The sequence below is a fragment of the Exophiala mesophila genome (assembly GCF_000836275.1).
Source record: "Exophiala mesophila strain CBS 40295 unplaced genomic scaffold supercont1.2, whole genome shotgun sequence".
In the NCBI taxonomy this organism is placed as follows: domain Eukaryota; kingdom Fungi; phylum Ascomycota; class Eurotiomycetes; order Chaetothyriales; family Herpotrichiellaceae; genus Exophiala; species Exophiala mesophila.
In genome coordinates this window covers 3351774-3371064 of record NW_015622505.1, presented here as the reverse complement: position 1 = coordinate 3371064, position 19291 = coordinate 3351774, and the positions used below count along the sequence as shown (strand labels likewise).

At 50.2% G+C, this 19291-nt stretch overlaps 10 protein-coding genes across 11 annotated transcripts; 3 read left to right on the top strand and 7 right to left on the bottom strand.

Moving 5' to 3' along the window:
* The first annotated feature begins 21 nt into the window (after positions 1 to 21).
* PV10_02998 (uncharacterized protein) lies at positions 22 to 1275 on the top strand. The gene has a single exon (XM_016367385.1). The coding sequence runs from the start codon at positions 101 to 103 to the stop codon at positions 1040 to 1042; it is 942 nt and encodes a 313-aa protein (XP_016226903.1). The 5' UTR covers positions 22 to 100; the 3' UTR covers positions 1043 to 1275.
* Positions 1246 to 2861, bottom strand: PV10_02997 (uncharacterized protein). Its single transcript, XM_016367384.1, has one exon. It carries the CDS (start codon positions 2543 to 2545, stop codon positions 1334 to 1336), a length of 1212 nt encoding a protein of 403 aa, XP_016226902.1. The 5' UTR covers positions 2546 to 2861; the 3' UTR covers positions 1246 to 1333.
* Positions 2862 to 4089: 1228 nt separating this feature from the next.
* PV10_02996 lies at positions 4090 to 8063 on the top strand. Of its 2 annotated transcripts, XM_016367382.1 has the most exons (3): positions 4090 to 7281; positions 7332 to 7873; positions 7926 to 8063. In XM_016367382.1, the coding sequence occupies exons 1-2, from the start codon at positions 4512 to 4514 to the stop codon at positions 7406 to 7408; spliced, it is 2847 nt and encodes a 948-aa protein (XP_016226900.1). In that variant the 5' UTR covers positions 4090 to 4511; the 3' UTR covers positions 7409 to 7873; positions 7926 to 8063. The 2 variants fall into 2 exon arrangements, with proteins under 2 accessions (XP_016226900.1, XP_016226901.1); XM_016367383.1 differs by having other exon boundaries at positions 4090 to 7873.
* Positions 7974 to 8546, bottom strand: PV10_02995 (uncharacterized protein; the record flags this gene model as incomplete). The annotated part of the gene is made up of 1 exon (XM_016367381.1): positions 7974 to 8546. A coding segment is annotated over one exon (384 nt), but the record flags the coding sequence as incomplete, so codon positions are not given.
* Positions 8547 to 9774: 1228 nt separating this feature from the next.
* PV10_02994 (uncharacterized protein) lies at positions 9775 to 10670 on the bottom strand. The gene has a single exon (XM_016367380.1). The coding sequence runs from the start codon at positions 10547 to 10549 to the stop codon at positions 10181 to 10183; it is 369 nt and encodes a 122-aa protein (XP_016226898.1). The 5' UTR covers positions 10550 to 10670; the 3' UTR covers positions 9775 to 10180.
* Positions 10671 to 10756: 86 nt separating this feature from the next.
* PV10_02993 (uncharacterized protein) lies at positions 10757 to 11221 on the bottom strand (the record flags this gene model as incomplete). The annotated part of the gene is made up of 1 exon (XM_016367379.1): positions 10757 to 11221. The coding sequence occupies one exon, from the start codon at positions 11219 to 11221 to the stop codon at positions 10757 to 10759; it is 465 nt and encodes a 154-aa protein (XP_016226897.1).
* A 319-nt stretch (positions 11222 to 11540) lies between these two features.
* Positions 11541 to 13653, bottom strand: PV10_02992 (uncharacterized protein; the record flags this gene model as incomplete). The annotated part of the gene is made up of 2 exons (XM_016367378.1): positions 13346 to 13653; positions 11541 to 13293 (listed from the first exon to the last, which is right to left on the bottom strand). Exons 1-2 carry the CDS (start codon positions 13447 to 13449, stop codon positions 11541 to 11543), a joined length of 1857 nt encoding a protein of 618 aa, XP_016226896.1. The 5' UTR covers positions 13450 to 13653.
* A 564-nt stretch (positions 13654 to 14217) lies between these two features.
* PV10_02991 (uncharacterized protein) lies at positions 14218 to 15419 on the top strand. The gene has a single exon (XM_016367377.1). It carries the CDS (start codon positions 14780 to 14782, stop codon positions 15275 to 15277), a length of 498 nt encoding a protein of 165 aa, XP_016226895.1. The 5' UTR covers positions 14218 to 14779; the 3' UTR covers positions 15278 to 15419.
* Positions 15420 to 15523: 104 nt separating this feature from the next.
* Positions 15524 to 16255, bottom strand: PV10_02990 (uncharacterized protein; the record flags this gene model as incomplete). Its single annotated transcript, XM_016367376.1, has 1 exon — positions 15524 to 16255. One exon carries the CDS (start codon positions 16253 to 16255, stop codon positions 15524 to 15526), a length of 732 nt encoding a protein of 243 aa, XP_016226894.1.
* Positions 16256 to 16694: 439 nt separating this feature from the next.
* Positions 16695 to 19179, bottom strand: PV10_02989 (uncharacterized protein; the record flags this gene model as incomplete). Its single annotated transcript, XM_016367375.1, has 3 exons — positions 16695 to 18186; positions 18233 to 19005; positions 19057 to 19179. 3 exons carry the CDS (start codon positions 19177 to 19179, stop codon positions 16695 to 16697), a joined length of 2388 nt encoding a protein of 795 aa, XP_016226893.1.
* Between the last annotated feature and the right edge of the window lie 112 nt (positions 19180 to 19291).

Below are 19291 nucleotides of genomic sequence, written 5' to 3'. Positions count from 1 at the left end.
TAGGACCTCACATCTGTTTCCCTTTCACACTTCAAGAATTGGTTCTCTAATCCCGACGTCTCCATCACTTGTAGCGAGAGTTTGATTACCTCTCCGGGGCATGAGCCCACTTCTCATCATGGAGAGTCTTCAAAGCTCGGTTTGTCGTACCTGTCGACTACGACTGCAGAGCTCGAGTGCCGCAGCTCGACTCTTCTCTACCACATCGTCAAGATCATACATTCCTCCTGAATCTCCTCACTATGTCGACATCCCCGAACCGTATCAGTCGATCACTGAACGACGTCCTCACCTCAAGGGTATTCTACCAGTGCCTCGGGAAATTTTCCCCCGAAACCGCCCTGACAAACCAGGACGACAGTACCTCGCCAACGTGACACGAGACCCACTGGAGAAGAACAAAATTCCACTCAATAAACAAACCGAAGGCCAGAAGTACAAGCTGCGCATGGCGGAACTCCGCAAGTCTCATCTTCGCGAAGGCTTGACCCAGCTGTACCAGCGCAAGAAATCGTCCGAGGGCAAGATCCTACGGCGTGTCATCTACAAACAAGCCGAACATGCGCGACTGATAGCTCAACCTGAACGGGAGGACGAACGATTGACAAAAGCGTCTTTGCCCAGTGCCATGCGTCCACAGAAGCTACATCAGCTCTCCGAAGAGGAAGAAGCAGCGATTTTCAGGGCTCGAAAGGAACGTCACGAAGCGCTTCTCCAGGCCAAGGTGGACGATCGCAAAAATCGACTGCACACTCTGTATATGAATGCTAGAAAATTCATCACCACCCAAAAGCAGTTGAACACAGCTTTGGACGAAGCATTCAGTACTGGCAGCATGCCGATCTGGGAACTGGGCATGCCCTCGGGGCTGGATGATCTGTTGCGCGCTGGCGACAATTCTGCTCTTCAGCCTGATTCTATGGACGCCATTGCTGGACCGGATCAGCGCAGCCTCTATGACAAGCGCAGGCGTGAGAAGTTCGACCTCGATCAAACTCGTATGCGCAGAATCGCAGAAAAATTGAGCGGTGGAAAGATGTAATTTCTGCGTTGGGCCAAATGATGCGGGATTAGGAGAGGTGGCCTTCAAAGGAGAGCCAACTGGGTTTTACATCGTAGTAGGGTGATCGACAACAAGATCAAGATAGGTGCGTGTGCATGTGCTCACAGGTGATACTTCACATGTAAAATTATACGGCTGGTGGCCAATATGCTAGACAAACGTTGAATTATTAAAACAGAGGACTTGGAATCTTTGCATTCAGTATTGATCCGACTATATATGACAAAGTAAATGGATGCTTGCGGGCCAGATGTGAATGCAACGACATACTCATGCTAAGCCACGGACACCTAGACCTACGCTTCTGGTCTCGAACAATTCGATCAGACCAGCACCGAGGCATTCTTCAAGAGCCCAATCAAAGTTGAGGCCATACAAGTCCTTCCATTTCTTGGTTTTAGATGGCATTATCCCAGAAAATTCTCCTCTGAGTTGTTTGGCGGCGGAGGGGCGGCTGTCCGTGTCAACTGCACCATCCCAGCGTTCTCGAAGGAGATAGAGTGGTGCTTCGCGATACTTTGATTTTCCAAGAAGCTCCAGAAGATGTGACCTCCCTGCACTCAAGAGTCTTAGGTATGGTCCGATATTGGGGACAGAAAGTGCCAGTTGGCCGGTTTGCCCATGGGTGGATGCATGGTTCAGCCGTAATGCGCCACCGGTACCACCCAAGTTCTCGAAAGCAGCGTCACCACCGACAGCACCGCTGGATCCCGAAGCAGCACGTGAAATAGTCGGCATGGAGACAAGGCTGGAGCCAGCCAGTGATAGGTTGCGAGAGCCGGATAAAGAAGAAGAGACAAGAAATCCTGTGCGAGTTAAGGAGCTTACATGGGTAGACGGTAGCTCGTGGGCGGGAAATGAGGTGGAACGGGGGTAACGGCGCAGAAGATTGCAGAAGTCGTTCAGGATCTCGGGTGAGATTCGACTTCTCTGCAGCAAAGCCTCATAATCTTGGACGGTAATCAAGGCTTCGCTGATGCCACTGATATCATTTCCCCGGCCGACAACTTTGATTTTGCGAAGCTTACCGGAAGACTGCAGGGTGGCGATTTCTCGCTCTGTCTTTGACGAGGCGGCGAGAAGAGCGTGGACATGTGCTAGAGCGACAATAGGGGGCATGTTTTTCTGAAAATTGAGGACTTCAGATATGCGGACACTGTTCATCCCGGCACGGTCAGGCAGCGGGGCGAACATTGATTGCTGGGAATGTCTCATGGCGGCGAGGACAGTTTTGGCATCGTCGACCCGCAGAACCGACAAAACCTTTCCAGTCTGGTCCAGGACATGATCGTCCTCGTCATCAATCTGGTCGTCGAGGTCATTCTCGAGAACTTCACCTAGAGACTTTGTTCTCTGAATCGATGACTTTGTGCGTGGAATATTCGAGAAGGGTGCCGAGGAGTGACGCCGGGAGCCGGTGACGGAAGCGGATGCCGGCTTTTGGACTCTTGATGAGTGGGCAGCGGTGAGATAGAGTGGCATGGCCTAGTGACAAAGGAGAATTGTAACAGAGGACGGAAATGGTTGGTTGCACATGGCTGGGGAATAGACTCGAGATGCGGCTGGATGGCAGGGGTCAGAACGGAAAGATTGTGGCGTGAGGCGTGCATATAAGTTGGTCAGAGAGACGCCCCGCACACATGCATTTGTAGGGACACGATATGTCGGAGTAGTGATACCGACAAGACGAGTTCGGCCAGGACTAAGTAGTTCGGGTGTTGGTGAACAGACGGCACCGCATGAATGTGGTTGGATGGTCAATGTTGTTGGAAAAGAGTTTTGCAGGATGATAGTCACGTGGGATGGTGGGTTGGAGAGGGGGAAGGCATGAGGGTTGGAAGTGGAGATGGTGGAAGCAAGTGCGGCAGCGACCACCCATTTTCTTGTTCTTGGAAGTTGGGGCTTGGGCAGGGACTGTGTCACTGTGACACCTTCCTCGGGACCAGAACCTTCTCAAAATCCATCGGAGGGATTTCCCGGCCAGTCGCCAACATAATTGAACCAAGAGCAACCCTCCCGAACAATTCTTGAATAGAGTGGAATCTAGGCACTTGCACTAAGTAGACTAATATGCGTGCTTTATCCTCGTATGCGTATGCGTATGTGTCCCTGGGATTTTCTGAAGTGGGAAAAGTTGGCCTTGACAGCCCGAAACCAAGATCTACATACCTAGGTATGTATGATGAGATCGAGGATCCAAAGAATAGGTGTACTCTCAACATGCCCATAATTGAACACGGATATTCGCTTCCGCCCAGCCCCGACAGGTGGCTGTTGGGACTCGAAGTGACATTGACGTTGTGCCTAGGTGTGTCCATGTGTATGTGGACGGATGTACCTGCCCAGTACTCCAGACTGGCCACGGGGGCTGATCGGCCGCATCTATGCCTAAAGGGGTGTTAGGGCATCCCCACTGGGCGTTCCCTTTCAAGCGCTCCTCACCTCCTCCGGCGCCTAAACAAGGTCTACGGAGTAGACATGCACCAACGGGCAGTCTACCCGGGCCACATCCGGGCCAAAATCAACCCAAGGACACTCACTTACCTTACTTTTGCCCCTCCTTTACCGTCCGTCCATTTGGTGCCTGTTCCTGGTCTTATCTCCACCTTCTGCGTCATTTCTCTTTAACTTGTACCCAATGTTTTTTCCCATTTCCTCCAATTTGTCGCGTTCCTAGGTACAGTATTTTCTGGAAACTTGTACACATGGAACTTCCACTGTCACCAACAACATTTCGTACCTTCCTGACTTTTCCCTTCCCATGCTACTTGCTCCGTATTCTCCTTCCTTGTGTAACACATGCTTTGCCACGCGTTGCCCTCATCTGCATCCTCTACACGCTTGCCTCTATTCAGGCTTGCCGGGACAAATTAATCGCTGCACCTGTAAGCCTGGAATGATATTTGCCCGTTGCTGCGTGTCCAGTAGGTATCTGATGTTCGTGCTCGTGCTCATGCTTTGCTCCAGCTCAGCTCAACAAGTATGTGATTGTGTTTCATCTATGACATGACGAAACCTCATCTGGCCTGGCCTTCCCTTCCTTCACCTTCCATATTCTTGTCATTGATCCCAGTCTCACATTGTCCTGATCTTCACCTCAACACCCATGCACCCACACACACACACACACACTCCTTTGCCTGCATTCTTTCATGTCTTCTCTTCTCTTGATTAAAATCCCCATGGCTTTCCTGTGAGCCCTCATCTCTAACCTTTTCTACCTCACCTCTTTGCTGCTATTACATCACGTTTGCTTCGCAGCACTTTTCATTCGAATCTTTATTCCCTACTGCCCAACCAATCTATCCTGCGAACCTCTACCTCAACATCCCTCTCGCTCTCTTGCCCTACAACCCCCGCGCTCATTGTATCCTGTATCCTATCATATTACAGACATTGGCTATCATCATTGTGACGGGCTGTCAGCAGCCCTCCTGTGCTGCCCACAATGACAGTCTTCATAGCAACTCTGTTCCTTCCCTACACTGTCGTCTTCGACCTCTCATCCCCGCGACCTGCCTCACCAAATATTCAACGACCTCAGTCGACAAACTCAGCCTCGTCAAAGACGAAGTCCCCTGACACTCCAGCCGTGAGCCTGTTCACGCCATCAGCTGCTCTCACACAGAGTCCCGGCCCATTGGTCCAGACTCCTGGTGCGACAACCGACCATGAGAAGATCTTTCTTTCTCAGTACAGCCGTCCCATGCACTTGAGGCTTCCAAGCCATCTCAAGCAAGACATTACGCAGGATGAACAATCCCCACCCGCACCCACTCTACCCCCGCGGTCAATCTCTCAGGCTGATCTGCACTCCCCAGGCTGGGGAAAGTCCGTCACTTGGAATCAGCCTCCCTCCAGAGCCAAGTCTCCCCCTCCCAGCTCCATCTTGAAACATGCTGCCATCAACAACAAAGAAAAAGCTGCTGCTATGCGAAACAACATCCTTGCAACAAACATTGGTCAGCGCCAGCGCAAAAAGACCATCAGTCATGAGCGCCGCTTCTCAGAATACAACTACTCGGTGGAAAAAGCACAGCTCGGCAATGGTGGGCTCTTCATGGCAATCAATGCCGCCGCCGAGGCGGATTTACTTGAAGACAAGACCTGGGTTGGCACTCTGGGTTGCCCTACAGATGCTCTCGACAACGGTCTCAAAGAGAGTATCGCTGAGAAACTCGAGAGTGCTTACGATGCCTTGGCCGTCTACGCTGCAGATAGCGACATCAATGGCCACTATGAACACTACTGCAAGACCATTCTGTGGCCCGTCTTCCACTACCAGATCCCAGATCACCCCAAATCCAAGGCCTACCAGGACCACTCCTGGATCTTCTATGTCAAGGTCAACGAAGCATTTGCCGATCGTATTGCCAAGAACTACAAAAAGGGAGACATCATCTGGGTTCATGACTATCACCTACTCCTCGTCCCCGGCTTGCTTCGAAAGAGACTGCCAGATGCACAGATCGGCTTCTTCCTCCACACAGCATTCCCATCATCCGAGATTTTCAGATGTCTCTCCGTCCGATCCGAGCTCTTGGAGGGTGTCCTGGGCTCCAGCATGATCGCTCTTCAAAATGAGGAATACTGCCACCATTTCCTGCAGACGTGTAGCCGTCTTCTCAATGTCGAAGCGACACGCCATGGTGTTTTGCTCGAGGACGGACGGTTTGTACATGTCCAAACCTGTCCCATTGGAGTCGATCCCAAATCTCTCGAAGAACAGCGACGCCTTCCAGAGGTGGCGGAATGGATTAGGACTATTTCGGAAAAGTACCAAGGCAAACGCATCATCGTCGGCCGGGACAAACTCGACAATATTCGCGGAGTTCGTCAAAAAATGCTTTCCTACGAACTGTTTCTTAACAGGAACCCTCAATACGAAGATCAAGTCGTTCTCATTCAGATTGCGACCTCTTCCACTGAGGACCCCGAATTGAGTGCCGCAGTCGCCGACATTGTCACTCGCATCAACTCTTCTCACTCCACCCTTGCCCATCAGCCCGTTGTCTTTCTCAAACAAGACATCGATCCTGCTCAATACACGGCTCTCCTGACCATCGCAGATTGCTTGTTGATCACCAGTCTACGTGAAGGAATGAACTTGACCAGCCATGAATTTGTCTTTTCTCAGAATCCAAAATTTGCAGACACCAAGTGCGGACCGCTCATTCTTAGCGAGTTTACCGGTTCAGCGACAGTGTTTGGGAAGTCGGCTCTTCTGGTCAATCCTTGGCACTATACCCAGTGTGCCGACACCATTAAGATGGCCCTCGACATGTCCGATGAGGAAAGAGAGCGACGTTGGAAGTTGATGTATAAGATTGTCACCGAAAACAATGCCGTCAAGTGGTATGAGACCTTTATGGAGGCCCTCGATCACGCTTGGAGAGAGCAGTCGATCCGCAACTCCACATCCGTCCCACGCCTGTCCATCGCCGGAACCACTGCCAAATATCAGAAGGCCAATCGACGTCTGATCATCCTCGACTACGAAGGAACTCTAGCTTCATGGGGAGCCCCTACAGACATTGTGCTTACTACGCCCAAGCGCTCCATTGACGTCCTTAACGATCTCACAGACGATCCCAAGAACATTGTCTATGTCATGAGCGCCAGAACACCAGAGGAAATGGAACGCCTCTTCAGTCCCGTGTCCGATATTGGCATGATTGCAGAGAATGGTGCTTTCTTGCGTGAACCGAGGACCGATGAGTGGATCGAATTAGCCGATCTCGACCATGCAGAGACTTGGATTGGCGCAGTTTACAAAATCCTTCAATACTATGTTGAGCGGATCGAAGGCAGCAGAATTGAGTTGCGTCATTCATCCCTCGTCTTTGATTACAGCGACGCCGAGGATCTTTCAGGGGCGTTCAAACAGGCTGGAGAGTGTGCCAATCATATCAATGATGCCTGTCGTGGACAGAACGTCAGTGCTGTTCCTGTCGAGGATGGACTACTCATTTCCGAAATGGACGTTAACAAGGGCAATGCTGCTGCTGCCATCATCGAAAACCTGGAATCCTCCGTCGCCTCGGAAGGATTGACCTTTCCGGACTTTCTTCTTGTCATCGGTGACTCTCGAGAAGATGAGTATGTCTTTAACTGGGCACATAAGCTTGAAAAGGCCGGAAAGATCAAGGAGGTGGTGACGGTGACACTGGGAGCTAGAAGCACAGAAGCATCTGCTACGTTGACCCAAGGTGTGACAGGTAAGTGTAACACAGCTTGTATGATTGCACTTGAGACTAATTGATCGCAGGCGTCCTCACCATCTTGGAGAAGCTTGTGCGAGCCAAAGCCGAGGGCCAACCACCGAGCAATGGAGCGCCGAAGTGATGCTGGACGATGTTGGACGGGGCTATGGACAGGGGAATGCCTGACATGGAGTATCAAGTGCTGGATGACGAATTTACGATTGTGCTCTTCCACAATGACCGATGAATTTCGGAGTTTCATTTTCTTTTACTTTTCTTATCCAGCGATGAGGCAACGCAAGGCAATAGATTTGCACGGTACGATACCATTGCATATTCAATTAGCGATGAACAGCATTGATGGGCATAGACATGGGTGTGAGCATGAGCGTCGTGGGCTGTTCCCACTTTTATTCGTTCTTACATTTCACAATGAGCACAAAGCAGAGTACATTAGAATTCGAATTAGCAGCACATTCTACGAGGATAGAGTTGGAGCTTGTTGCTTGTATCGATTTCCAAATGTAAGTACTAGGTACCTAGACTTACGTTCCATTACCAGACTTACATGGTATACCTATTTGAGAGAACTCATCAGAGAGGAGAAGTAAGTAGTAAGTCCTGCCACGCTTGCCACATTGCTTACATAAACTGAGCAGCATAACAAGATTGATTTCTGGGATCCGGGGGGAATGACGTGAGAAGGCTTATATCAAAGAACTTTAAGTTTTGTCTTGGGGACAACAGTGATGAAGTACTAGGTAGTGTACTATGAATACAATAATAGCATAACCGTCTCACACATACACCAAACAGGACTTGGACCGTCTGCATTTCAGATTCCTCTAGTAGTAACCCTGAGGCGAGAAAACGATCGATCTTTCAGGTCTAGACGGTCACCGATAAAGGGTTCTCTCGCTGAAAGAACCAAAGCTACTGCTCATCGAGCCAGAAGTCGATAATGGGCTCGCCTCGACTCGGGGATTCCGCATCATTGTAGCCGTAGTCTGGGGATGGAGATTTGATGCACTAGTGGTAGAAGACGAAGATGAAGAGCTCGGTGATGATCTTAATGAATCTCCAGCTGTTGTCGATCTTGACCATGGAGGAGATAGCCAAGAACAACTGGAACTCGAAGAATAGGTCCAAGGTGATGATGATGTTGTTTCGGAGTTGACGGACCGGTCGGATTTACGGGCAAGATAGAATGATGACATCTTGTCTGGAAGAAATGCTGATTTGGGTCGATATGAAGGCGAGTGATTGAATTGTGATTTTGGTTATGCCTGTGCTGAAACACTGCATTTCAAGGTGGTGGCATTCGAGTACTTATAAAGCTCACCTCTTTACTCGACTGCTGCACCTCCGATCCTATAAATTTCAGCTCGAGGCAGTGCGAATGCAATGCAAGTGAAAGTGCAGGCCAGGATAAACATGAATAAGTACCTATGGCTATACATTCATCGACGTTAGTAGTACACGGTGCTTACCTACCTGACTACAGGCTGCCAGCCCTACCACAGCCTCTAGGTAAGGACACGGTACACAATGTAATACACGACTGGCATTGGAGCACAAATGATGCAAGCCCGAGCTGATGGGAGGCCCCAGTGCCAGTCAGATGGGTTTGTGTCCCCTTGTATGGATTTATGGTCGTACTCGACTGGATCGGTTAGTTGTCATCCCTCTGTGGCGCAATTGCTGACATGGCGCAGGGCCGTTGCTGAACACTACAGTGATCCACCACAGCCAACCACGTATCAGACATGGATCATTGATCATTCCACTGCAGATAAGATCTGCAACAGGGCTTAGTTCAATCCCCACGCTAAACTCGATATAACGATAAATCGTGGGACCTGAGTAGACGTCGTATGCGTACCTGGCCCGGAAGTGTTCCTCGTGTCCAAGAGCGTAAGTAGAGCCACACTTTGGTGCATGAGGACACCGCCTGAAAGTGTAGGCCCACCTTGTGCCATTCTCGTTGTGTGCGCATGGGTTGAGTTCGAGTGATGCGGTGTTTATTATGCACAAAAGCTCTTTTAACAGGCGCTTTCTCATTAAATGGGTTATGAATTTGATAGAATGTGTACGACGGGGAATTGCTGAGTTGATATTGAAAAATTTGAGCTACTAAGTTGGCAAGAGCGATGGGGGACTGGGTGCTCTTTCCTCGAGACCATGCTCCTTCATTCCTTGGGACAAGTCGACAGGTCTGTGTCAGGTGACGTTCAGATGATTACTATTAAGTAGTTAGTACCTTAGTTACTAGGTACTTAACTAGTAGTACTTAGGTAGTACCTTACTAGTACCCAGTCTTGATACAACACTGTCACGAGGTAGAGCTCAAAGTCCATATCAAGTGATATGCTCCCTGGGTTGGAACTAGGCTATAATCGATTTTGAGTCGAGTCAACGTCTATACGCTGGACATACCTACTTAGATTCATGTACTCGAGTTAGGGAAAAGTAAGTACCTACTAGTAGATCTCGAGAGGCAGATGCATTGTCGTTCTTACCACACTCTGATGCCTAATAACTGCCTAGATGTGCACAATCCTCTACGCAGGACTACCTGGAAGATCATTCCCATGACTCTTTGCCTACACGACCAAAATGCTTGCGCTTGAACTAGACCTCTTCAAGTGGGTCAACAAACTCGATGCCTGAGAACCCAAAGCTCTCCTCCGTTCCATATCGAGAAGCAGATTTAGATCGGCCAACAACAAAGATGGTGTTTGGGATCAATTCCCTCTCCGGAATTGCATTCGGGAACACTCCCTGAACCGAATCGAACGCGATGTCAGCTGCGACTAGATCGCCATTGATTGCCTCGAAAATCGTATCGTTAGCATGTCGAGCATGATCGTCTGAGGTTGGTGTGGATAAGGGAGGTCTCCCCGAAGCATGGCAATCACCAGTCTACCGTCAGGGCGATGTTGGCAGGTTGCGGAGGAGGGTCAAGGTGATCTAAGTAGTGGGGTGGCTGCAGGCACAACTGCAGGGGAGAGAAGCGGAGGAGATGATGGTTGGATGTGGAATCGTCCATATCTCGAGCAAGACACGCCACTCCCGCTGCAAGGGCCTCAATGGAGAAGTGTCTCAGAATCCTGCTCACTTTGCCATGTGGAAGCTCGAGGGAGAGAATTGAATGGGTGAGTATGAGTATAGAGATGTCTGAGAGGGATGTCGTAGAGGATTGCCGACCGAGTGAACGCAGGCAGGAGGGGACGGGCGACAATGATGGAAGCTGCGATGATGGGATGCCGTGCATGTGGTGCATGAGATGCAAGACATGGCAGGTGCATCACCCCTTCAGTCTGCACCTTCCTAACATGTCTAGGAGTAGAAACCAGGTCGCTGCACGTGATGGCTGACAGCGAGTCTACCAGAATGAGATCTTGTGGTCGTGTATCTTGTATATTTAGATATTGTATAGAATATCTCTCTTCACGATCTACGACCGCGAGTCATAATACTACATGTATTATCAGATACATCCACCAGGCCATGGAGTGTCCCGAGACCCGGCCGCCCAATTATCATTCCTGCCATCGCTATACATGATTTTAAAATCACTCAGCTCTAGACCTTCCTGAGGCTGATCCAAGGTCAGGATGTTGATGGTGAACAAGGGATATTTGACACCCTGGAACTCGAATTCGCCCTCGGACCAACAGTGAATTCCACATGTACCGCAAAAGTATTTGTTGATGTTGTTGTTGCTGTTGGACTTCATCTTGTAATTCTGTACTTGAGCCTTATTCTCGGGCGAGATCAATGTGAAATCGTCTGCTGTGATTCGGATAGTCGTGTAGCCTTGTTTGAGACACATGGTGCAATTACATCGTTGAGCGACTGGGGGTTTGCTGAGTGCGAGGGCTGCTGCATATCGGATTTTTCCGCAGTGGCATGACCCTTTGAAGGTTTGCTTTGTTGCTTCAGGCTCCGCCATTGGATTGAACCTGACAAGAGATGATTGTTTTCTGTTGCTTGGTTCCAGATATTGACGACGATTGAATTTATTTGTGTGAAAATACCCTGCCCTTATAGAGGGAGCCCAACGTAGTACTTAGTTTCGTGGTCCCCCAAACTTTGGTTCCCTCACCGTTATATCGTTATATCGACTCACTGTGGGGGGCGGGGTCTTGTGTCAGGCAGGAAGAGGAGAAGCTTTAGGCACCAGCGGCGGCATAGACGGCATGGCGCACGCTGTGGAAAACGTGAGAACCCCGACGAATCCCTCTTAGTTTGGCTTCGACCGTCGTCTCTCATCAGACATACGAAATCCATTGTTGCGTCCACATCAGGCCCCCACTCCCACCTCCCTGGCCGAATTCACCAGCCGTCATGCGCGTGCCCCTGATTTTCCCTCCAGCGCCATCTCTGTCGGGTGTACAGTACCGCAATAAGACCCTTCGATCCTCGAGAAAGAATGTAATGTCCACCCATTTAGGCTCGAGTGAGGCCGGAACAATGCCTGCATTCACCACGGCATGCTCTGAAATGCTCGACAGTTTTTCCGCAATGTTGTAGACCCCTAGTGTGTCCCATAGCCGTTTCTGCATCTCTGATTTATCCAGGAGATTGTTGACCTGGTGCCGCACTTTGGTAGAGCGGCAATCTGAGGTTCCGAGATATATGGGCGGGCCAATTCCCGAGTCATGAGAGGTGGAATGTTCGTCGTAGGCAAAGAATGACGACGCATTGAAGACTGCCTCGGCGAGAACCAGTAAACGGGCAAAATGCGCGTTGAGGGCTTCCTTGCGCTCGGCATACGTGCGACACGATCGGTGACATTGGCATGTCTCTGGCGGGTCACACAGCGGGATGATCGCTGCCCCCGTGTCTGGTTCGTGCAACGCCATTTGAGTCAGCAACAGGAGATAGGTAGCTTCTCGATATATCTTGAGAAGGTAGGCGGCATGCTTGGCTTGAGAGTCTCGTGCCTCGATCTCGATCTTGGTGAATTCAGCATATGCCGTCGACCATCGTAATAGACGTGAGATGTGGGCTTGATGTCGTTGGAATCCGTCCGACAACAACCCCTGTTCCATCAACCCCCATGTGTGCCAGATCCACTTGGCTTCGGTGAATAGCACGTCGCGAGCCTGTGCAAGGGAGGAGAATGCTCGCGGGATCGGATACGGTTCTGGGTCGACCACATCGTTCGTAATAGGGGATTTAGGTGATGGCAAGTATGTAGGTTCGTCCGATCCTCGTATTACAGAAGGTTCGACATCTTCTGGGTTGCAGATGATCTTGAACGGCCCATTGAACAGGCGGACGGATTCGAGTTCAAATTTGAGAAAAAATCTTCGGAGACTGTCGTAGCTGATTTCAATGGCTCGGTATTGGGTTTCTGAGAAAGTAGTTCTTAAATTTTGATTGACCAGGCCCCTGATAGCCTCTGTCATATTCTGCAACGCTTCCCGGTAATTTCCCTGGAACGTGTTGAAGATGCTAAAGAGCTTCTTGGAGAGCATGTTGATCTCTACCGCCATAGGGGCGTTTGAAGCTAGGTCGTCGTTTAGCCTCTTGACAGCCTTTTGATACATTCGCTTAGATATTTCGCAAAACTCAAAGGCTTCTCGAGAAATGCCTAATTCGAATCGTCGATGAGCCGCACCGACCGCGGCAGCAGCGGCTAGGACTGTTGGATGTTGGAAACACGCTCGCACAGCATAGGACCTCCATATGGAGCTGTCGAAATAAGATGCGAATTCTGGGCCGGTTCGAGTGCGAAAGAAGTCAAAGCAGTAGAAGTCGACATCGTCATTGAAATGGACGGACGATGGAGCACGCCACAGCGTCTCCAAGTCTTTGCCGCTTAGAAACTGGCTCTTCGGGCGGCTGAGTAGGACGACCTTGTCGTTGGATTTGCTATTAGATGGCGTTTCAAGATCGCGAGTGCCTGAAACTGAGGTTTCGGGTGGAGTAAAGTTGGGATATCCGTCGCATTTCCTGCCTGTACTCGTACATCGTCGACAGAAGGGTTTGACCTCGTCGCACTTTTTTCTTCGAATTCTGAGGAGAGATTAGCACGAGGCTGCGGGGGAAAAGGAGAGGACTTGCATACTTGCAGGTCAAACAACCAGACCGCACCTTGTTGTGTGCTTTGCGAGTTCTCTTATTGGGGTTCTCGGCGACTTTGGCCTCTTCTTTGGGCTGTTTGGCGGCCATGGTGTCGTCTATGTCGGACGACGGAGGAAGTTTGATCTCATCATTGATTTCTCAAAGACGCGATCTGAGAAAAATAAAAACATCTCCAGTATGTGCCGTCTAGCCTAAGAAGCTAACACAACCCTGTTCATCGGCAGTAGGTATTTCCTGCATGATCATCGTCGAGGTGGTAGAACAGGCATTCATGCGTCATGGTTGAGTGTGATTGGTTCGAGCGTATAGCAAAAGAATTGCAAATCTTTGGACTGGAACGAGATGACATAATACAGTGAGAGGAAGTGGAGGATGAGGGGAGAATTCAACGAGTGGCGAGATGGAGGGGTCCGTGGGTGAACCATGGGGGTGTTTCTAGGCGTGGACTTACCTAAGTTGGGCACGGATAGGCTTCCTCAACCACGGATCAAGCCTCTATTGGCGCCTGTCACGTGGGCCGAGGGGCTGCTTTAGGCAAGGAATTGTCAGCACCTGGCTGATAGATATGGACCCGGTGTGTCATTTGGCCCTTCGGCCCCTTTCACCAGATAAATGCTTATATTCAGGTGAAAGCCCGGTGAAGGTCGGCATTGAGGTCCTGGCTATTTGGATCTTACACCAAAAAGAAAGTCATGAATCTAATGGTGAAATGCTGAACCGCTGGGCTGGTGAGACGGCATGTGGAAAGGTGGACGTTTTTGGTTGAACTAACACCCGACAATCAGGCACACAGGCAGACTGTCACTTGTTGAATAATGCTTTTAGGCAGGTGGGTAGGTGCCTGTAGCTAAGTGGCAAGAAATCAACCTCCTCCTCCATCCTCCCCTTTGATTCCAGACCTGACATCTCCCTTTCCTCAAACAAAGATTATTACCACCAGACCAGATAATGTCTCAGCTGTGGTCAGATCAACAGCATCATGAGCATGTGGTCTTGACTATAGCGGGGGATTTCCATGTTCCACCTTGAGCGCAAGGGATCCAATCAGCCGCAGATCACAATTGACAGGGATCCATGTCCATCACCATCTCCATTATTATTGATGGTCTGATCCATTCAGCCTTCTCCAAAAGAACATACGGTAAGCATTATTGTCTTGACATTTCCATGATCACACACATATCGAAGTATTTGAAATATTCTCGACAAGGCAGGTACATTTGGACAATCTCACCGTTCAGCCATCAAGACACTATCAAGAGTCTAGCATTTCATCCCTCCTATCGATCCCTTGCCCAAACCATCGTGACCGTCCACCCCACCTCACCACTTCCCCTCAGCTGAGATTCCACGTTCCTAGAAACGTGTCATCAGAACATACTCTCACCACCACCACCACCACCACTCCTCCAAAGACATGCCACCAACTCCCGCCAACTACATTGCCTACACTGCGCCGGTCAATCCAGCGAACGCAAGTCCCGTCCTGACCACAAGCCAGATCTGGAAGGCGCTGGAGAAGAAGGTGGCCGCAGGACAAGATTTTGTTGGGGGTGCGATTACTGCTACAACGGTTCTGTCCACCTCAACCACACCCGAGGGCAACCCAGTCACCGAGCGTGAGGTCACCTTCCGCGAGGGAAACCGCGTTGTCCACGAAACATGCATCTCATTCGAGCCCATGAAGGTCGAGTTCATCCAGCCTGACGGCAGCAAGGTCCAGAACGTCCTCTCCCAAGGCCCTGGTGGTGAGCACGACTTATACCTCAGCTACACTTTTGAGTGGTTGCATGAGGGCGCAACCCCGGATGAGTTGGCTGTATTTAGAGAAAAGGAATGGAAAGTCGCTATCATGGCTGTAGAAAAGACTATCGAGGTCATAAGGGCTATGGTTAAGGATGGGAAAATACAATAGCTTGAAAATGGTAATCTGGCTATTGTCCAGTCTTCTATGGGTTCAGCATCCAGGCCCTGAATTGTCAAAGAATATCAGAAGCATTCGCTGCATCTTGACAGGAAGTACATTTCGCTACTATGCATAGTATGGCTGGTTATCATTGGCACTGCCCATATCCAGACATCTCCCGTGAAGTAGATTGATCGCGCTTCTGACCTGGTCAGCCATGTCTCCATGATCGTCGTCGTCGCCATTGCGCGCCCATCACGTTCCATATTCCTCAGAACCATCCCTCCAGCCCTTCAACTCCATCTTCGCCATTTCCATCTTAACCAAAAACTCGACCTCACCATCATTCAATCCCAGATGATATTTGAGTAAGCTCGTCAAAGCCTTGATGTTGTCTTTCAATTCAATATGCTCCAGAAATAGTGCCATGGGACTCGTGGTCATAGGAGGACGTAGTTCTGGATTCCAACTACTCGGGGTGGGTGTTTGATGTATCTGCCCAGCATCCTTTAGCCCGCCTTTCTGATTGCGACTGATCATAGATGGTCTAGGATTATTTCGGGGCCTGAGTCCGAGTTGTGCTGGTGGTGTGAACGGGTCGCAGAGCTGCTTTTGGTCTCTACAGCCATGTTCACCTCTTGCATCCCGCTGCAATCGTGCTGTGTCTGTTCCACACTCAACCTTCTCGAGGGGTTTGGTGATGTTCATTGCAATCTTTTGATCAAGGACGACTTTGGATTGGGCAGCGGCTTCTATTCGTTGTTTCTGCTGTCGTTGCAAGGATATTCGGCAGCTATTGAAGACCGAGACGAGCTCTTGGGAAGGTTGGAGGATTCGGTAAGGGCGGTGAGGTCCTTCGTTGGACATGGCCATGAATGGATCCTCAGGTGATGCCGATTGAGCACATAATGGGCTCCCGTCAGGAACTCCATCGATCTGGTTACCGATAAATCGGGAGAGTTGACATTGCTGTCCGTCTGCAGACATAGTTGTAACGGTGCCGAGTCGTCTTCACAATGCGGTCAACCGTAATGCTGTGGCTGGCTTTGTTTTGTGATACCGAAGAGGATGAGGATCTTCGATGAGAATGAAGTGTGACTATCAATGAGATCGCTTGCAAGAAAAGATGAGTCGTTGAACATGTTCTCTCCTATTGACATGTGTCACATCTCTGACTGTTTGGAGCGACAAACAACATGACTGTGATGTGCTTAGAGGTGAAGCGTGTCTGCGCCCGCGATGGAGCGGTCATCACATATTGTGGGGTGAAGTCTTGCTCGAATAGTTGATCGCAGCGGTGAGGGTCCCTTTAAGCTTAGAGGAGGGAGTGAAATCGCCTTTTACCACACGAGTCTACTCATGTGGTCCAATTTGAAGGTTAGTACTAGAGCCCGGTTCTGTGACTTTCACAAAGGGACAATCAAACTTAATCCCAAGCGTCCCCCCAATCGTCCTCACTGGGTTCTGGCTGTTTAGGCTTGGGTAACTCTTTCTTCACCACCTTTGTACTCGTGGTAGCTCTACTGGTGGTGGCTGTGACCGCTTTCTTGCCACCAAGAGGGTTGGAATTCGCTCCAGCAGAGATACTCCTTGCTGGACCCGGTGGCCTTACATCGAGAGTTGCACCAGAAGAGGCTGAAGGCTTGGCGAGGCCTTTGGGCAACACTTTCTTCTGCTTGGCCGTCGATTGCGCTGCGAGCCACCCGGCAAAATCAGGTTCACCACCATCATCGTAGGGGACAGATGCTGTAGTCGGCGCCGAAGTCTTGGAAGCGGCCGGTGACGCGTCGAAGAAATTGTCACCATCATCGTCGACTGTGCCCCATGCATCGAGAGTATCTTCTTCGAGCTGCTCGACATCATCTGCAGGTTGGAAGGTGGATGTCATCGGGATCTGTGACGTTGACAACCGTGAGACATTAGCAGCGGGCTTCTCGCTAGTACGATTGATAGTGGGTGTTGCGCGTCCAGAAGCAGGAGTAGAATGAGTTTGTGGCACAAGTGCTCCATTTGGTGTGGCGGATGCCATATCACCTCGTGCGCTCGTGATCTTGTTTGTAAAAGAGGAGATGGCCCAGCCAGTCCAACCACTATCACTCTGGTTGCCAATACGAGCTGGCGCAGGTGCAGCAGGATTCCCAGCAGGAGGCTCTGGGGGAATGATGGTATCTGGCAGCGTAACAGCGTACTTTCGTACTCTCTGCAGATAGGTATCGAAACACTTGTTTGCTTGATCCCGAATCATCTTCTCCTTATCGATCAAGGACAGGCACAATGCGGGAAGGACCTTGGTAGCACAGTCTTCGTCACTGAAAACGTCCACGGTCGCATTGAGGGCAAGCAGGGCGGCGTTACGCGCATGGACGAAGGGGTCGCGAAGGGCGCGTGAGAATGCAGCCATTAGGACCTTTGCTCGAGAACCGACGCCTAAGTTCCTAGCAATCTTGCCCAAACAAATGGTCGTGTTGGTGCGGATACCGGGTTGCTCATCATTAGCGGTCTTGGCCAGGAACCGAAGGAGTTCACCATTGATGACTCGGTCTGACAGTTTTGAGATCACGGCGAGGACGGCTTTGACAGTTTGCTCCCTGACGACAGGAGCAGTGTCTGTGAATCCCGACGTCATGGCAGGCCAGACTTTGCTGTTGATGTCCTTGGTGGAGATTCGATCCACCATGATGGGAAGGTTGTCTAGTAAACAGACTCTCATTGCTCGATCTGGGCTGGCGAATAGGCGAAGAACGAGAGGAGCAAGCCGGGCTTCAAATTCGTCATCAGACATCTTGAGGCCTATTTTCATGATAGCACCGAAGACGCTGGGACCACCACCACCAAACTCGACTGATTTGAGCAACTCGGGCAAGATCTTCATCTTGAAAAAGTCCTCCGGGAAGTCATCGGTCAGTTCGTCGAGTTCCCTGTCGCGTGTTAGTCGAATTTAGGTATCTTGTGGCGGGTCCGTACCTTAAGAATTCGTCCCTTTCTTCCTCGTCTTTCAAACCCAGGCTCTCGGCGCCTTCAGTAATATGAATCAGCGGAGTCTGGAAGAAGCCATTAAGCTTCTTCCCTTGATCAACGAATTGGCTGGCGGTGAGCCTCAGCTTCGGGTTGGCATTCACTAGTCTCCTGTAACTCTGGACCATGTTGGCGGGAATGCTTCTAGGTTGAGCGAGTTGATCAGAGCCCATAAAACTGCCGTTGAACGCCTCAAAAACAAGGATTCCAAGGCCATAAGCGTCAGGAGCGCCGAGCGGATTCCTCTTGATGTCAGACCAACCGCCGCCGCTTGCCACCTCGGCAGGGGCATATCGATTTGCATCGGGCAGAAGTGTGGCATAAGTGTATATTATGGCGTCATCCTCATTCATAGAACTTAAGACTTCAAAGCCACCAAGTTTCCACTCTCCACTTTCACTCGTGAACACTGAAGCGACTCGGACAGCTCCATGGACAGAGGCCGCGTCTGTGTTGATAAACTTGAGGGTTGATGAGACCGAGTACAGACCCCATTTGATAGTTTCTTCGCTCAAACTCTTGCGCTTGACGTGCCAGCTCAATGGTGCCAACCGTTCGGTGATTATATAAATATGAGTGTCGTTCTCGATTACGTCAACGACCCGAATGACACCAGGGTGACGAAGAGTCCGCAGTTTCCGAGCAGCATTCTTTGCAAGGGGTAAACGAGCCTTGTTGGCGTTAATGTCAAATGTAAACAAGGAGCAGGGAGAGTTGTCATCCTGGAAGGCAGGTCAATTAAGTGTCTTGGAAGGTGTTGGCAGGATAATTACTTTTTTGATCCCATTGTGAAGAGTCCATATTGAATCTGCAAAGTCGACTCTATCGCCAATGGTGACAGGGAAGGAGGAGGATTTGGCGATGGCAAAAGCAGCGGCAGACTTGAGAAAGTCCATGGACGCATATGCTGCTTTGAATAGGAAGCGCCGTCAAGGGGGGAGAGCGTGGTGGTTATGAGAGTGAGAGTATGAAGTACATTTTAATAAACATGAGATATGGCGAAATAAT

Coding starts and splice junctions, on each gene's coding strand:
- PV10_02998 (XM_016367385.1), top strand. CDS start 101: ATGAGCCCACTTCTCATCATGGAGAGTCTTCAAAGCTCGGTTTGTCGT.
- PV10_02997 (XM_016367384.1), bottom strand. CDS start 2,545: ATGCCACTCTATCTCACCGCTGCCCACTCATCAAGAGTCCAAAAGCCG.
- PV10_02996 (XM_016367382.1), top strand. CDS start 4,512: ATGACAGTCTTCATAGCAACTCTGTTCCTTCCCTACACTGTCGTCTTC. Junction 7,282..7,331: donor GTTGACCCAAGGTGTGACAG/GTAAGTGTAACA, acceptor AATTGATCGCAG/GCGTCCTCACCATCTTGGAG.
- PV10_02994 (XM_016367380.1), bottom strand. CDS start 10,549: ATGCACCACATGCACGGCATCCCATCATCGCAGCTTCCATCATTGTCG.
- PV10_02991 (XM_016367377.1), top strand. CDS start 14,780: ATGCCACCAACTCCCGCCAACTACATTGCCTACACTGCGCCGGTCAAT.